At 57.2% G+C, this 17424-nt stretch overlaps 1 protein-coding gene across 1 annotated transcript in view; it reads right to left on the reverse strand.

Annotated features, from left to right (window-relative positions):
- Window positions 1-431: 431 nt before the first annotated feature.
- Window positions 432-17424, reverse strand: part of FAM53B (family with sequence similarity 53 member B) — a 75262-nt gene continuing 58269 nt past the window's right edge. Inside the window, exon 4 of the mRNA XM_036899082.2 lies at window positions 432-3828. Within this exon, the coding sequence (XP_036754977.1) occupies window positions 3466-3828 (363 nt within the window). The 3' untranslated portion in view covers window positions 432-3465. The remainder of the gene's footprint in view (window positions 3829-17424) is intronic.

A 17424-nucleotide genomic window follows, 5' to 3' on the forward strand; every position in this document is an offset into this window, starting at 1 on the left:
TTTGACCGACCGCGGCTGTGGCGAGATGCGGTACCAGTGCCCACGCAGGCTGCAGAGCCCCTGCGCTGCTCCGGCCGTGCTGCGCCCTGGCGCTCGGCGCTTCTGCCCATGCCCAGGCGGCAGCCCAAAGCGGTCATCTTTTAGGTGACTGGCGCCGAGGCCACAGAGCGCATGACCTTGCCCTTGCCCGTGGACACGGGCACAGCGCACGCCGACGCCCGCCCGAGCCGGTGGCAGAGCAGACGGGTGCCCAAAACTCCACGCGAACCTGCTCGGGCGGCGCCCGGAACGCCCCCTTGGCAGTGTTGCCCAGAGCCGGAAGCCACACCCGCCCCTGTCCTGGGGGACCCATTTGGAGGTTGGAGTTTTTCTTTTTAACGTGGACTTTACCTTTATTTAAATTTTCTTTCAGCATATAAATACACAAAACTTTCCTGCTACAAAGATTTTATTGAAAAGTAAGGCTTTCTGAGAATGAAAATCTGTGTGTATGACCAGAACAGCTCCGGTGGGCTCGATGTCATGCCGCCTGTGGGCCCCGGGCCGGCCCCCGCCCCCGCCCCGGGTGAGGCAGGAGCGGCCGCGGCCCTGGCCCCGCGCAGCCGCCCTTGCTGGCCCCGCGGCTTCGCACGCGCTCCTATGGGAGCGGGCGGGGGTGCACATGACAGCTGGCCTCCCTCCCCACCCGGCCCTCCGGGAGCCGTGACTGCCCTCGCCCCTCGGGGCCCCCGGGCGGCCTGGCACAGCCCTCGCTCCTGGCTCTTAACTCCCTCAGTCTCCCCTTGGAGGCAGGAGTTCATGGGCACTGGCTGCAAGAAATGGGGCCGGGGCAAAAGGGCGGCTCCTGGAGGGCGAGCTCCCAGTGCACTGCCGCCCGGGGGGACAGCCACACGGGGTCAGAGGGACCCCCTGGGCGAATCTCCCAGCAAGACCGTTGGTCCTGCTGCCATGGTGGAGCGTGCCCTCTTCGGGCAGAACGGCAGTTCCTTTTAAATGGGGTCTGCTCGCTGCATTAACAAGACAAACATGAAGCCAACTGAGGGCCACTTCTTTCTCTGACCAGAAGGGACACCGGCCATTCTCTCCCCTCACTGCTGCTACTGTGGGCTTTGGCTAGGCGCTTTGGTGGGGGTGGGGACAGCCAGGAGGAGTCTGGGGAAGCCGGAAAGGGCCTGGGGGTGGGCTTGCTGGTGATGGGACCAGCTTGGGCGCGGGTGGTGGACAGGCCGTCTCACGAGCTCCACGGCTCGTCCTTCCCTGCCCCCTGGCCTGGGAAGGGAGGTAGCAGGCAGGGTCCAAGGACAGGTCACCTGCTCCATAGCACTCAACCCTCCATCCCTCCCTGCAACGTACACCAGGAGGTGGGGCACCGCCTCACCTTCCACAGGAAGGACTGCTTTGGAGGCCATGCTCCCTCTGTGGTCACCGTGACAGGTGACAGGGGCCTGTGCCTTCCATCCCAGGCTGGGGACATGAGGCATCCACGTGCTCTCTGAATTCGTATGTCAGCAATACCCACCCCAGCCGTCTCAGATCTGCTCTAAGGAAATGTGGCCTCCACAACCTGCCGAGTGGAGATCGGGCAAAGAGGTCATCATCTACCCAGAGCAACCAGCTCTCTGATTCGGCTCTCCAGGGTCCTGGGGGACGTGCCTTTGGTGGGAGCCACTGAGGCTAGCCGGCCCCCACCCCAGAGCTGCCCAGGGCCCTGTACGACAACCATGATACTCTAGCTTGGGCTGTGAACACAGCCTCCAAGGGCCACCAAGTTGGATTTTCTGCAAGCATCTGAGGGCTGATTTTTAAGAAAAGCAACCTATAAATCAGAACTTAAGCCACCACACTTTTGAGCTAGTAAAAAAAGTGGAGGTTTAAGTCAAGTTTCCCAAATAGGGTCTTTCTTTAGGAGAAAGGTGAGAACCATTTGTGTTCAACCTCCATCCAGAGCGGATGCACAAGAGCAAAGCGACTACCCAGGTGCTCTTAGCACGAGTCAGCGAACCCAGGAGAACACCCCAGTTACTTTTAGCCTTATGGGAAAAGCAGCCACTTGCTTTTAAGCCAGCCCAATTGCTCTTGTCTGCAGAAGATGGCAAGTTTGCTAAAAGCCAGATTCCACGAGAGCAGGACCACATGGTGTGTCTGCAAGCCGGCTAGAGGGGAGCTGCCTGAGAGCAAGACCTCACACGCCAGGCACTCCTCCGTGTTAGGGATCTGCCGGGGTGTGAGGAGCCTGGGAGAGTGCATGTGCACAGCGAGCTCTGGGCCTGAGGGGGCCTGCAGCAGGGAACAGCACTTAGAATGCTCTGCTTCCTGCAGCTGACCAGCGGGTGGGCTTGACCTGAGGGGGACGATGCACCTTGATTAAAGCCAGCAGTCCCCAGTAACCAAGACAGCATGCTTAGAATACTGCAGGGGCCCTTGAAGGCCCCCCAGAGTGGCCAGCAGACATCTTCCACCCCTAAAATGTGCACAGGGCCTGGGTTTGTGCACCTGCTCACAGCTCCTGCCTCCTGAGGACATTTTACAGAAGGTGCCCTTTTATGTTGACGTCTTTCTACTCACCTGAATCAACTACGCTAAGCACCCAGTGACAGGTTAGGCATGGAGAATGGCTGCCACATGCCACCCGTGCTGAGGTGGCCTCCAGAGTGGCAGAGAGCCACGGGCTCAGACCTCCACACCACAGGAGTGGCAAGTGGCTCTGTCTTTTTGGCCAGTAGAGCTACCAAATGTCTACCCAATGCAGACAGACTCTAACGAGCACACCAAGCTGTTCCCTGGGCCCTGAAAGTTCAGATGTGGAGGGCCACCCAGCACCCCAGGGCCCCTGTCTCCCACACTTGGAATTAAGGCCAAATGGTTCTGTTGTTAGTACAGAAGGAAGCATCTCCCGAACCTTCCCAAGCCTGAAGCAGGGAGACCTGGGAGAGAAGGCACGGAATAAAAGTGAGGGACAGAAGCTGGGGGGCCAGCTCTCCAGAACTGAACCTGAGCAGGAGGCAGGGAAGGGCCCTGACACCACCAGATGGACCCGAGCCCAGGCCCCTGACAAGCCTGCTGGGTCAGAAACCTCAGCTGGGAGTCGGCGTGCAGAGCGGGCCCCACCGGGAGTGCCAGGAGGCTGCCCGGGGGGTGGCTGGGATGCCTGCAGCCGATGCCCCACGAGGGAAAGGGGGAAGACAGCCAGACCAAAAGCTGCTTGATGGGCTCCAGCAGTTCTGTGGACTGTGGCCGCCGTGCTGGTGAAAGGCTGAGGCGTCCCACTGGGTGGTGCGGCCGGGATCCCCCCAAGGCTGGACAGCCTCTCCGGGAGGTGGCTGGGCTTGCTCCCTGGGACTCAGTGCCCTCAGAAAGCTTTCATCAGGCCCAGGAGTGGGGCTCCCTCTCCAAGTGCCCACCTGGTGCCCAGACAGAGGCCACTAACTCTAACATACCCCACCCTGACCGAAGGCCCACAGCCCCTCAGTTGTTCTCTATCTGCTCAATGTCCAGCTCGCCATCCAGGGAGCAGGGGCTGTTCCTGGCGGCCCTGCGGTCCCGCCAGGCCGGGGCCGGCTCCCCTCTCCAGCCACAGCCCTCCTCTGGGGCATAGCCGTCAGACTCCTCACAGCATGGCTCCTCTGTGCAGGGCGGGCGGTCGTCGAAGGACGGGGGGAGCGACTCAGGGACAGGGGTCCCGGCAGGGGTCCTGCCCCCAGTGCCGGAGGCCGAGAGCAAGGCAGTCCAGGACCTGGTGCTGCTGACGTGGAGGGCGAAGGGGCTGTGGGGGCCGCAGTCCTCCATCCCCGTGCTCAGGCAGCTGAGACTGCTGAAGGTCTGACAGTTCTGTGGGGAGACGGACACACAGGTCACTAGGGGTCATGCTCCCTTCCCAGAACCCAAAGACTGCGCACCCACAAAGCCAGGCCGAAGCCCCCAGGGTGTCTGCTGACGGGTCCCCCAGATGGTGGAAGACCATCAAATCCTGGATTCCTCCCCCATCAGGGCAAGGAAGAGGGGCTGTTTGCTCGAACTTGATAATACCGAGTGCTGGGAGGCTGCAGTGAGAAGGGCTGGCTCAGACCCCTTCAGCACAGCCTTCATTGGGCAACGTCACTTCTAGGATCTCTGGATCCAGAAAACAACTTAGGATGCACGCAAACATTCAGTGACATGAATATTCCTCAACACACTGTTAAGCTGAAGAGAGTAACCCATTCCCCTGATAATGGTCCCAGGGAGAACGTCTGCTCAGGAGGGAAGCCCCTGCAGCTGTTACAGAGACCACTGCAGGGGTGAACCTGCCGACGCGGATGGAAACCTCGCCAGGCAGCACTGCTGCACAAAGGGGGCGTGATGCCCCCTACCCGCTCACCAGAGTGGGAGATGGGGCCAGGAGGGTTGAGCTGACTTCCCAGCCTGGTGCACATCCCAACCACCCAGAGAGCTGGTTTCCACAAGAGCCCTAAGCCCTGCCTGGAGATGCCGATGCTCTGGACGGAGCTGGGTCCCCGGGACCTCAACAGGCACTCGGGTGGTGGATGCCACAGTTCTGCTGGAGGAAAGGCTGGGCACACCCACCAGAGGCCCCACGCAGACCCCTCAGTGCCCCTAGGCCTCAGATGCCCCATCTGTAAGAGGCGAGCCATGGTCTCTGCCTGTCCCACAGGGCTCCAAGTTCCCAGTTAAAGAGTGTGCCTGTCAAGAGCTCTCTACCCGCCAAGCACTGCCTCTCTGGGGAGCCTGCCTGAGTGGCAGCGTGAACACGACCCAAGGATGCAGTTAAAACACCTGCTTCATGCAGAGCAGGGAGTCAGGACAGAGGGCTGTGACAGCTGGGGTGCCCATGCCAGCCCAAGACCCCCAAAAGTACCCAGCAGTCTCTTCCAGAGGGGACACAACAGAAGAGATGTGCAGGGAGAGGACCTTAGGCTTTGGTCTCTTCCCTGCACACTGGGGTCAGGAGAGCAGAGGCGGGGATGGGAAGACCGCATGCCGGCCGATGCCAAGATCACAGGCCTGACCCGAGGGCCCTGGTCCCTTCACAGGCTACAGCGTTTATGTATCACTTTGAAATAAAGATGACCACCGGCTGTCACAATGAACAAGCCGCTTAAACAGGTTCAGCAAACGGAAAATAAAAGGCACTGTCTCTGGAGAGAGGTAGCTGTGCCTGCCGTGCACACGCTCATTGTTCCTGAAGCCCCGGAGGAAACTGTTTTGATGGGTTTGCTTTTCTTGGAACCTTTTGATTAACTGAGAAAGGTGAAGGCTGCAGCGCTGGGGGCTCTGGGAAGGCACACGGGGCCTGAGGAGAGAAGGGCCCACCACAGTGAGACCTGACATGCAGATGCGCAGGCCATAGCCTCGCTAGCCTGGGGACCCCCGTGGCCCCTGCCTGGGCCCCAGTCTGCACGGTGCACTTTCCCTTCCCCACCTCAGCCTGTGTCCCTGGCAGAGCAGGCCCAGGAGGAGCCCGGGGCACCAGATCCTGCCCCGTCCTGGCTGAGCAGTCTTTGCCACAGAAGTCACAGTACGTAAGAATGCTCTGAGATGGCGAGGGGACCCCTGTCATAAGTAGCGGCTGGTATAAGCCGGATGCGCTGCAGATGGGTCCAGGTTGTGCCCAGACACTGGTGCCCTCAAGCCCTCAGGGAGCAGCACGTCCATTTGGCCCGGCACACTGAACACCAGAGCAGGTGGCACTGTCTCCGGTGAGCTGCAACATGAAAACGGTGGAAAGCGTTCCTGCAAACTTGAGCAAAACACGTCCCAAGTCTGCATTTGTCCTTCTGTGCCCCGATTATCCTGCCTGAGCTCATGGGCTAAACTCCCTGAGGGGCAGGGGCACGTGGGTGGGGAACTCTTGTGCCCAACTTCATGGCACGCGTTCGTGTGTGTTTTAAGTACTACCCACATTAAACATCGGCTCGCCAGCAGCAGGGGCTGGGAACCCATTCGCTGGGGCCTTTCAGAGATGCCTCAGGTGTTCCCCAGCAGGGCTGAGAGACAGGTTAGGGAGCCGGACTCCGGGCTCGGCTGGTCAGAACGACAGCCCCCTCTCTGCTCTGCCACAGGGCGAGAAGCTGCCCAATTCGGGGTTGAATGTCATCACCAGCACACCCCTGGAAGCCCTGACTCCACCTTCCAACAGTCCTCAGACACCTGCTCATTGGCAGCAAGGCCAGTGTCACCTTGAAAACTTTGTTGACTCAAAACTCACCATTTCAGCCACAGTGAAACCCAAGCCCTGCCCAATGAATGGCCCAGCCGGTGGCACGCCCTACCTGCAGGGCAGGAATGTGACTGCCACAATGGGGCAGTGTGTGTCCTGCCCAGACTACATCCCCAGGTGAGCCCACCCTGTGCCAACATCCACTGGCGCACCCACACCCAGACCCTGTCGTTGCCTTGTGCCCACCATGCCCTGGGGCAGGGTCCGGCCCAGCTTCTCCTGGCAGCTCATGCTCTGCAGAAGCCCAGCTCCCACAAGAACACTGCATGGGCCTGTTGGAGGCCCGGAGGCCTGTGTGCCCTCAAAAATGTCTGGGGAAAGCTGCAAAGCTGCTAACAAGTTCAAAGCACCACATGAACACATCATTCCAGGGTAGAGTGTTTGCTCTGGGACAAACGGTCTCCACCCCAAACTCTGTTCTCTTGAGCCCAGCCCTGGCCCAGGGATCAGCTGCCTGCTTGGGCACAGGCCTGCCCAGTAACATAGCTCAAAAGGACCATCCCTATAGTCTCAGGCTAGTGGCTAGAGACATCAGTCAGTACCTAGTCCTAATCAGGGGTGTCTGGGGCAACTTGAGAAGGGAGCCCCTCAAAGTCAAGTTGCTTCCATCAGACCTGCCAGACCTCAGCTCTGGGCAACCACATCTCAGCCCACCCCAGCCAGTCTCCCCAGGGCTTCCCACCAGGAGCAATGTCCCCTCTCTCTGGCTCAGCCTTTCTGGGCAGACATCTGCTTCTATGCCCTCACTCTGGGTAGGAGGCCCCTGGCCGGGCACTGGAGACCAAGGCGAGGTCCCCACCTTCCAGGGCTCACCCCTGCAGAACTCCACATGGCCCTCCTTGCAGACAGAGACCCATGAGACCTGGGCGGTAACAGCATCCTGAGAGCCAGGCCCAGCCCCCGTCTCCACGCCTGGCCCCCACGTGCCCACGCTGGGAGGAATCCAGAGGGCAGAGCTGAGGGCACCTCTGCCAGGAGCTGTGAGCTGAAAACCAGGCCCCCTCGGGAAACACATTCACTCCACAGACCCTCAGCCCCATCTTGCTGTGTGCATCAACTGCCACATACCCTGTAAGCCTGCGGCCCACAAGCTCACTCCTCCCCAAGAGCTGCCGTGCCCCATGTCAGCCTGGGTGCGGGGCTCCAGAATCATCTCCCAAGCCCAACTGCACCACACGCTTTATCAGGAACGACCCAGAGAGTGCGGCCTGGTGGGGCAGGAGGCCCCATATGAAGGGCTCGGGGGCATCCTGGGAACAAGGGCAAGAGCAGGCTGCGGCAGGGCCCTGTTCGAGAGCAGGCAGCCATCCCTTCCTCCCGTCCCCTTACCCGCAGGAGGACAGGCTGTCTCCCTCGCTCCCGTCTTCCCGGCCCCTGACATGCCCGAACCCAGAAGACCACAGGAGTGCCATGCGGCCCAGTGGAGGTGCTCAGGGAGGTGGATCCCAGAGTTGGAGGAACTGGGCCCACGTCTGGCTCCTCCAACTGCTGTCCTTCCAGAGCAGTTAGCCTGGTTCTGGCCAGGGGCTGACCATCTGTCCCGTGAGGATCGCCGCTATCAGCACCAGCCTGCCTCACGTTTGCTGGGGAGTGGTGGTGGCCGGGACACCTCTCCTGGGTTAGTCCGTGTCCTCAGTGTAGTGCCCGCGTGAAACGTCCTCTCAGCATCATACTGGGAAAAAACACGTCTCCCCGAGGCACACGTGTGCTTCCCCTTTTCAGACAAGAAGGTGACGCAGTCCCCCCCACCCCTGCACTTCCCTTTTCTGGCGCTCTTCTTCAAGGCAGGAACATTTCCTTTTCCTCTTTTTAATGCTATCTGCCTCTTCCCAATCTGATTTTACAGACCTCTTTGTGTTATAGATTTTTAGGGAGCCACCTCAAATCCCTCCAGAAAGAGGGGCATAAACAAGCCCAGCCAGCAAATTAGGATGATCACACCAGGCATCCAGCCTGGCCCGACTTCCCCGGAGACCCCAGCTGCTCTGCTGGAAGCTTCTGGGACTAGGGCTCTGGCTAAGCAAAGGCATTTCCTCCCCAAACACGTCCTTTCACAGGAACAGAATTCTCCAAGTATCGAGAAAACACCCGGCCATGAGAAGGGCTGGCGGCCTGGAAATTTTCTAAGTCTCGTTTATACTGGAAGCTGGCACGGAAACAACCAGGGCACAGAGCATGGGGTTTCCTGGGGTGGTTTTTTTGTTGTTTTTTTTTTCTAACTATCACAGAAAAGAGAAAAAAAAGCAGCAGCATACTTTGGGCCTATCTTTAATGCATCTTTGGTCAATCTGAACTTTGCATGAGGTCCAGACTCTCTCACAGGAAGCCCTGGGGCCTGGGGTCAGGTGGTGGGGCCGCTTCCTCACAGAGGCCCTCGGTCAGAGCTGCGGGCCGGCCTGGTGTCAGGTGGCTGCTGGAGATGCCAAGTGCAGTGGGCGCAGGCCAGGCCCTCACTGGGGCGGCTGCACAGGTCCTGCAAAGGCCAGCCCTTCACTCTGGGAATAGACATCGCGCTCCACTTCCTGGAGGGGCAGGGCCGCTGCTCGCCCAGGCCTGTGTGGAGGCCCAGCCTATTTCTGTGAAATGCTGACCCTCGGAGCCCACAAGAGGCAGCCTTCTGAGCCTGAACTGCTTCCCTACACGCAGGAGTCAGGGAATTGCTGGCTGCACAACCCAGACAGGGAAGTTGGATTGCTGAGGCCTGAAAATAGGAAATAAAGCTGCCTTGAGGGAGCCTCGGGGGCCCAGGGCGTATGCTGGTCAGCACCAGATGCTCAAGGCTCTTTAGGTCAGTTTCTAGAATCAGATGGCCCAGGGGACCAGGGCAGATCTGTGGGGTGGAAGGATGGCCCTGGCAGTTACTCGGGAGTCCCTGCCTTCCTGGGCCACTGCTTCCTCAGCTTACCTCTGCAGGGGCCACAAATGTTTACTGAGTACCAGTCACCTGGCGGCCTCGCTCTCACCCTCTGGGAGCCAGCCCCAAGCTTGTGTGCGCTCTGCCTGGCCCCACATAGCCCAGATCCGACACCCCACTGTGTGGCTCAGGGGCCAGCTCACCACAGGTGCTCAGTGCCGCCTGGGTGGGTGGGAAGGAAGGGCCCACTCGGTCAATGCCACCCGGCTTGGCTCGTGTGTCTGTGCAGCCCTGAGGTCCCCAAGGGTGCTGTAGGCAAAAACAGGCCTCAGTGGCCCAGAGAGCCCCTCTTTCTCATGCCCCACAGGCCACATTGCGGCAGATGCTGTTTCTACACCAGGCCCCCAGGTGGCAGATGGCCTGCCTGGGCACAGAAGGTGTGGAAGCCAATGCCAAAGGGCCTCCCAGCACGCTCACAATTGGAAAACAAACATTTTGTTTCTGCGGTGTACATTCCGGCCAGCACACACTCAGGATGGGACTTGTGAAACCACCTCGCTCTCAGCTTGGCGTGAAGAGAATTCTTTGCCTAACAAAAGTCAAGGGACCTTTCCAAAGCATACAGGGATCTGGCAGGGGCCCAGGGCGAACGCACTGCCAGGACATACGCCATGTCAGGGAGGCTTCTACGGCAGCAGGACTGGGGACATGGAAGGTGGGTGCAAGGGCCCCAGGGGAGACAGCTGCCTGGAGCTGGGAGCCCCAAAGGCCACGGCAGGGCACAGGGAGGCAGGACTGTGGAGCACTGATGCGCCCCCAGGTCCACCCCATTCCAGATACTGGCTTCCAGAGAGGGGGGGGATTCTTTCTGGAAAAATGAACAAGTCACCAACCAGTCTAACGACCTCATTTTACAGATGAGCAGACTGAGCCCAAGAGAGGGAAGAGACCTGTCCCAAACAGCACAGCTCATTCACGTGCAGACTGACCTCTTGACGTCTGGGCTGTGCTTGGGAGAACATTCCATCCTCGGGGCAGGATGGTGGCCTAGAAAAGGCTGGACAAGCCTGGGCTGGACTCCCAGCTCCCATGGGACCTCTGCGGGATCTTGGCAGGTCATTACACTTCTGAGCCTCAGTTTCTCATCTGTACCATGAGGCTAGTAAGAGCTCCAAAGGCCCAGCATTGTTTGGAAGATTAATGGCATGGAGGCCACCTAGGAGGCCAAGGACGGTGCTTGGCAAGCCTGAGCCCCCACTCCCACCCTCTGCCCCGATGGGGACACAGCACTGCACAGCAAAGGGGTCAAGGGGCTTGGCTTTTGGAACAGAATCTGTATGGTCGATGGTCAAACCCAACTGTCTTTTTCAACCAAAACTTGCTTGCAGGAGCAAAAAGACACAGCTGCACAAAAGGTAACTATCTGTAGGGATAAAAATATAAGAGCTGGCAAAAGTGATATGAAGAAAACACTTAAAGAACACAAACAGCTTGAACATAGAGAAAGACATCCTGTGTTATGAACAGGAAGACCCACACTCAAAAAGGTGTAGATTCCCCCCAAGTTAATCCATAAGTCTAATACGATCCTGATCTAAAATATCAACACCTGCCCCTGCCACGTTAAAACAAACCGATTGAGTTTTTCATGGAAAAATGAACAGGTGGATTCATCAGGAAAAAAAATCAACCTCTGTAAAGAACAATGAGGAGACACCAGCCCTACAAATACTAACACATACTGTAAAGCCTTAATAATGAAGAGTAAACCACTATATGAGGAGACTAATGAAATAGAAGAGAATGTTCTGAAATATACCCTGAGTAGTATATGATAAACGTGGAATCTCGAAGCAGGGAAGAAAAGATGGAATTTTCAAGAGCTGGTACTGAGGAAATGTGTAGCTGTATTTTAAGAAAAAAAGGTTGGCTCTGTATCTATACCATACAGAATAAACTCCACATAGATCAAAGATTGCAAAATAAACCACTAAAGTACTAGAAGCCAACGCAGGAGAATGCCTTTATAATCTTGGGAAAGAAAGGCCTTCTAACACTGATGGTCCAGAGCCATAAGATAATTGATTTGATGAAAACACAGACATGTCAAAAATCACCAAAGGGTCCTGGTGTGCAGCCACTTGGGCAAACAGTCTGGCAGTTTCTCAAAATGTTAAATACAGAGATACCATATGAGCCAGCCATTCCAGCCCTGGGTTTATACCCGAGAGAAATGGGAACATGCCGTACTACAAAAAAGATATACATAAACGTTCATAGCAAAATTATTTGTAATATCCAAAAAGTGGAAACAACTCAGTTGTCCATCAACTAGGATATATCTGTGAGATAGAGTATTATTCAGCCATAAAAAAGTATGTAAGAAGTACTGATGTATGCTACAACATGCATGAAACTTGAAGGCATTACACTGAGTTAAAGAAGCCAGGCTCAGCAGACCACATACTGTATGGTTCCAGTTAAATGAAATGTCCAGAATAGGCAAATACATAGAGACAGAATGTAGGTCTGGGGGTGGCTGAGGGCGATGGGCAGTTGACTGCTCATGGGTATGGGGTTTCTTTCTGGGGTGATGAAATGTTCTAAAGTTCATTGTGACCGTTGCACAACTGTGAATACACTACTGAAAGTATATAATGTGTGAGCTGTATAGTGTGGGGATCATACCTCAATGAAGCTGTTAAAGAATGCCAAAAGCAAAGTCAAAAGACAGAGAACAATGAGAAATAAATATTTGCAACTCACACCACAGGCAAAATCTAGTCTCCCTGATCCACAACTGAGAAAAGAAAGACCAACAACGCAGCTTTCTTAAAGGACAAATGAACATAGCAAAGGACATATGAATGGTCTTTAAATGCACAAGATACTCAACTGGTTAGAAAAATGCAAACTAAACTGACAGAGGGAAACCATTTTCACCTGTCCGGCTGGCACAATCTGTGTGCGACCCGTGTCTACTGCGGGGGTAAAACAGACCACCTCTAGCGTCCGCCGCCTGGGTGGCATCCTTAAGCCGACAGGTACACACAGGCGGGAGCCCACAGCCCTGCTGGTGGAAGGCACCCACAGAGGATACACCCGCCGGCTCTGAAAGGACGCCTGAGTGTCTCAATTCCCAGCCCGAGAAGACTGTCCGCCAGGGCCTGAGAGAAAAAGGGAACATCCTGCAACTAAAAGAAGGAGGGGGCCACTCAGTTCCGACGCGGGAACACCTCCAGGGTCTATTATTTAAGGTAGTATGGCATGTTACCTTTTGTATAAGAAAGGAGAATAAAGTAAGAATAAAAAATTTTAGTTGCTTGTATGTGCAAAAAGCAATTCCGGAAGGACCACAAAAACAAATAAGCAGCTAACCTGAGGGCCTGGGGGCATGACTTCCCACTGGGCACTGTTTCAGTTTTTTAACATGTGAATGTACCGTCAATGGTGCGCACGTGTGTGTATGTGTGTGTGTGTGTTTTACAAGGAGAAGAAACACTAAGTTAGAAAAGAAGAAAAGGATGACTTACAGGCCAAAATTTTACTTAAATGGTCACTCATATTTTTTAAAAAAGAAATCCCCCAATCCCGTCTCCATATGAAATCATTTTGATGTTTCTCCACCAAAGTTCTTGTTGACTTTCCTTACTGGCAGGAACAAGATTTCTGCGTTTTAAAGAAAAATGGCACTTTGAAATACCGTGCAGACAAAAAAACCCTACCAGCCCCTAGTTCCTGCACTTAATCACTAAATTAAATCTGAGTTTCCTATAAGCACAGGATGTGAAAACTTCAGGAAGGGCCAACCCAGAAAGGCAAAGGGGACACACCACTTGTGCCCCAGTCCTGCACGTGGGTGTGGGCCGAGCGGGCCCTGCCCCACGGCTGCTGGGTGCTTTCCACAGCGCAGCAAAGAACTCCCTGGAAACATGGCTCTGTGTAGAGGCTTGCATGCTCTTGGCCTGCCTGGTGGGACTGGACTGGGCTTCCTGCTCCACAGAACACTGCCAGGCCTTGTGGGCAACCCAGGGTGAGGCTGGGGGCTGCTTTGTGCCCGAACCTCAGCTTCTCAAAACAAGGCCCATCTCTCGGACTGCACCAGCTCCATCCGTGAGGCCAGCCCTGCCCGCCAGTGGGAAAGGAGGCTGTTCGTCAGAATTCACCTGGGGGAATGGCTCCTCGTGCCTGCAAGAGCCTCGGTGCCGAGGCCCACACTGAGGATGGGACACTGGGCCAGGCGTCCCCTGTTCTGTGCATGCGGACAGGGAACCCCCATTTCCACCTGTCATCACATTTCTATACCTGGTAAACAGATGAGAAGCAGAGATTAAGTTCAAAGTGTCAGATTCAGCTAGATTTCCTTTCAGTTCAGTGGTAGTAGTTTGGGGGTGGGGGCAGGTAGATCTTTCTTACCCAACAATAAAATATAATCATAAAGAAAGGTAAGCAGACATTGTGGAAACACAACTGACTGATTTGTGCTCAGTCTTTGGCATGGAAAACTCCAAAAGCAAACTCCAGAAGCCCCTCACCGGTTGTCCCTTTCAGTTGGCAGAGCTCCGCAGTGCACACACACACCCCTGCGACTCCTGGGAGCGGCGTCCTGGCCGGCCCCAGATGGCCTGGCGCTCTGCACACTTGGCAGCTGTGGACATAGTCGCTGGGGGTGGAGAGGGGTGGGGGTGCAAGCCTGGGGAGGAGGGCTGTGTTGGAGCCTCAAAGAAGGGCTCTACCCAAAGACTAGACCAGCCCCAACCACTCCCAGGGGTACCCTGGTCTGCCCAAGTCCCCTGAGAAGACGCCCCAGAGGACTGGTACAAGATGGCCGGCTATCCTCACTTCTGCCAGGTCAGGCGGGGCTCCCCACTGAACTCAGAGGGGCTCCCCACTGGCTAAAATGGCCCGCACCATCTGCTCCTTCCCTGTTCTGTGATTTGGCTCAAGAACTGGGTCCAATGGCCACGGCTCCCCCAGGAAGGCCCTTTGGATGAGGGAGTGAGTCCTGGCAGGGAGTAAACCCTGCTCCCCTCTGGGCTTCCATCGGACCTCTGTTCTGAGGAGGGGTGGTCCCCAAGTACCACCCTCGCTGGCACCGAGTCTCACAGCAGTCTGCAGAAGGTGCCTGACGGGGACGTGGGCACCTGGCTTCTGGCTCCAGCCTGTTATGCACCGGGCGTGTCCTGGGAAAGTCCTGCCGGCTCCGGGCCCATCTATACAATGCGAGTCGTCCTGCATGAGCCCAGGGTGTCCCCACCCTGCCCTGAGAGGCTGCTGTGCCCAGCCAGCTTTGACGTGACTTGTGGCCTGGCACCAAATCCAAATCTGAACTGTACCTCTGCCCCATTGGTCCAAACGGCCCCCTTCAGGCAGACCACGTCCTGAGCTCTGGCCCAACATCTCCAGGGCCTCCAGCCCAGTGTGGCTTAAATCTGACCTGGAACCTCCTTCCCTAAGCCCTTCGGCAGGACCAAGGCCTTGCTGCAGGGCCTCGGGCCTGGCCTGCTGCTCCCTGTCTGTCTGCCTGCCTGGTTTGCCTGTACCTCCTGCCCACTCAGCTCTCTGCTGGGAGGCCCTCTCTCAGCTGGAATCACCCCTTAACACACCTCCTGCTCCTCCACAGCCCCCCACAAAACCCTCCTAGGACCTCTCTGCCTAGAGCCTCCATCCTGCAGCCCCCCATCCACACCCATGGGCTGGCTGGCAGGGCCCTGTGGGGCTTGGCCAGGGAGTAAGTTTTCTGCTCACGGTACCCCTGATGTCTGGAGGAACAGGGCTGGGTGCTGAATGAAGGGTTGAAATGATGCTCCATTTGGGGTGGAATCCTACCTCTTGCCACTACGACTGGTGTTTCCCTAGGCTCCTTATGCAACTTGAGTTTCTCTTTCCCCATCTGTAAAATGGGGAAATAAAACTGACCTCATGGGGCAGTAACAGGATGAGATGAGATCATAAACAGGGCCTGGCTCAACAGGATTTCAATACTGCTTTACAGGCCCAGCTGCACCAAGGTGGAGGCAGAGGGCACCATGCTGCCAAGAGCAGCCCCACGTAGAGGCAGCACGAGGGGGGGGCATTTACCGGTTGGCACCCCAGCTGGCAGTGGTCTGTGAGAGCAGAAGTCCCAGGCATGCTGGGGAAGGGAGGCTGCGCTGGCCTGTGTCGGTCCCCAGAGTCCTGCGGGAGTGAGGGGAGGCAGGTGTGCATCCGGGCTCAGCTGGCATGTCCCAGCTTGCCCGGGCAGCGTGGGTGGCCGTGGACATGCCCGCTGGCAGTGGGTGTGGCTAGACACTCCTGGGCACATTCTGCCTCTGTGGGCTCAGCTGTCCCCACCCTCAGAGCCACGGGTGAGTGGTGGGGACAGTGTGTGGGCTCCTGGGGCTCCTGAGTGCTGGAAGCCCTGTTACAAGACTGCCTCTCCTGAGGGCTTTCTCTCAGCTGGAGACACTCGCTTAGCTGCAGGGTAGGGTGGGGGGACTTGCCCCGGACTCCTGCCCATCAGGCACCCTTCCTGAGCTGGCCTGTTCTCTTGCCCCATCTCTCTGGCCAAATCCAACACTGGCAGGACAGGGCCTGCATCTTGGGGCAGGAGGGAAGCCGAGGGCTGGGAGTCCCAGCTCTGCCCAATGCCCCAGGAGTCACCTCACCAGGTCCCACCCCCTCTCCTCCGAGCTGCCATGAGGGACGCCAGGAGATGCCTGTGGGAACCAGAGGGGCAACAAAGACCTGGGAGGCTGCACTGTGCTCACCAGGCTTCTGGATGTTTGCGGCCACCAGCCCAAAGCACGCCTCAGCCTTTGCGACCCAGGGGCACCCTGGAAGGGAACCCCCAGGGAGGCAGGGAGGAGGGGGTTCTGTGTTCTCCACCAGGACCAGGCCAAACCCATCCCGGCAGGAGGTGCAGGTCCTGGGTCAGGAGCAGACTCTGGGGACATTTCCTTAAAGGGCACTGAAGGTGCTGGGAGGTCCCCAAGAGTCTGTTGAAGGACCCTGTCCTCAACAGAGTGGTGGTGGGGGGGGGCCCTGGGTGTGTTCTTTGCAACCAGAGAGACCGGAGTGAAGGGTCTGCCACTCTAGCTGAGTGACTCTGCACAAGTCACTTAGCGCCACATGGGATCCAGACACCGACGTCCTGAGGGAAAGCATGGAGCCTCGGCTCGAGGCCTCAGTGGGCTGGCAGAACGTGCTTCCCACTCAGAGGCCCGACCGTGGTTCGGGAAGGCTCGGTCAGGGCAGGCCCCTGCTTCTGTGACTTTCCCAGGGACGCACCTCAACATACCTGTGAATTTCCTGACAGGCTTATATTTTCCCTTCCCATTTTTTCTCTTTGGTTCATGCCTGTTTAAATGCTCGGCCAGACATGCAACACAGCACCGCATCTCAAGGCATCAGGAAGCCCAGATGGTCTAAGTCGATGCACCCGCGGTGGAGGCCCCGGGGCTGCACTGGGGGGACCTCTTGCTTCCATTATCTCAGCATCTGATCCCCAGACAGGCTCTCCCAGCACCCCATGTGCTCGCAGACAGCCCAGGGTTGCCTCCGCCAGCTCCCACAGAGGGGCGGGGCAGGGCAGCCTCTATGCCAGCTCTGGCTGGTCAAGCCTGTGCCCTGACCCCCCGCACTACCCCGTGCTGCTGCCAGAAACAGAATTCAGAATGGAAACCCAACCTAGTTTTCACCCCGCAGCTCCCAGCCACCCTCACATGCTTCTTGGTAAAAAAAAAAAAAATCCCAGAACAACAGCCAAAGGCCCTTGGGACAAGGGCCCCAAGATGGCCCTGAGGGATGTGCAGGGCTTGGAGAGGCCCCAAATCACTCTTAAATGCAGACAGTTCTTCACGACCCACGAGCTAAGCTACCGTAAATTCTACCCGTCGCCCCCTGGACGCCTGTCCCGGGAACAAAGGGCATTTCTGGGGGTTCGTTCTCGTGTCCTAGCAGCTGTGGAGCCTCTGATGGTAGGGGAGCGAACATCTACCAAGCACTTACCCTGAGCTCGGGGGCATCGTCCCCCCGGACCCTCCCAACACCAGGGTGGGCGGCGCTGTGCTCACTGGAGGTTCAGGAGTTTGCCACGGCCACGTGTGGCATCAGCGGGAGGATCTGGACCCGGCGGTCTGCTGTGGGGCCTGCGTATCCAAGCACAGAAAGGAGAGAAAGAGGCGAAGGACAGGGCCTGCAGAACGCCAGCAAGACCACAGCTGGGCAGGAGGCGGAGACAGGGTGCCGGGCTGATACAGGTGGGGCCAGGCCCACAGCCAGGTGGGAGAAAGGGGCAAAGGCCATGAGAACATTACTCTTCCCCGCGGCCCACCCCCAGGTGATGAATGATGGGTGGGGGGAAAGGCTGGAA

Source organism: Manis pentadactyla, chromosome 8 (genome assembly GCF_030020395.1).
Source record: "Manis pentadactyla isolate mManPen7 chromosome 8, mManPen7.hap1, whole genome shotgun sequence".
Classification (NCBI taxonomy): Eukaryota; Metazoa; Chordata; class Mammalia; order Pholidota; family Manidae; genus Manis; species Manis pentadactyla.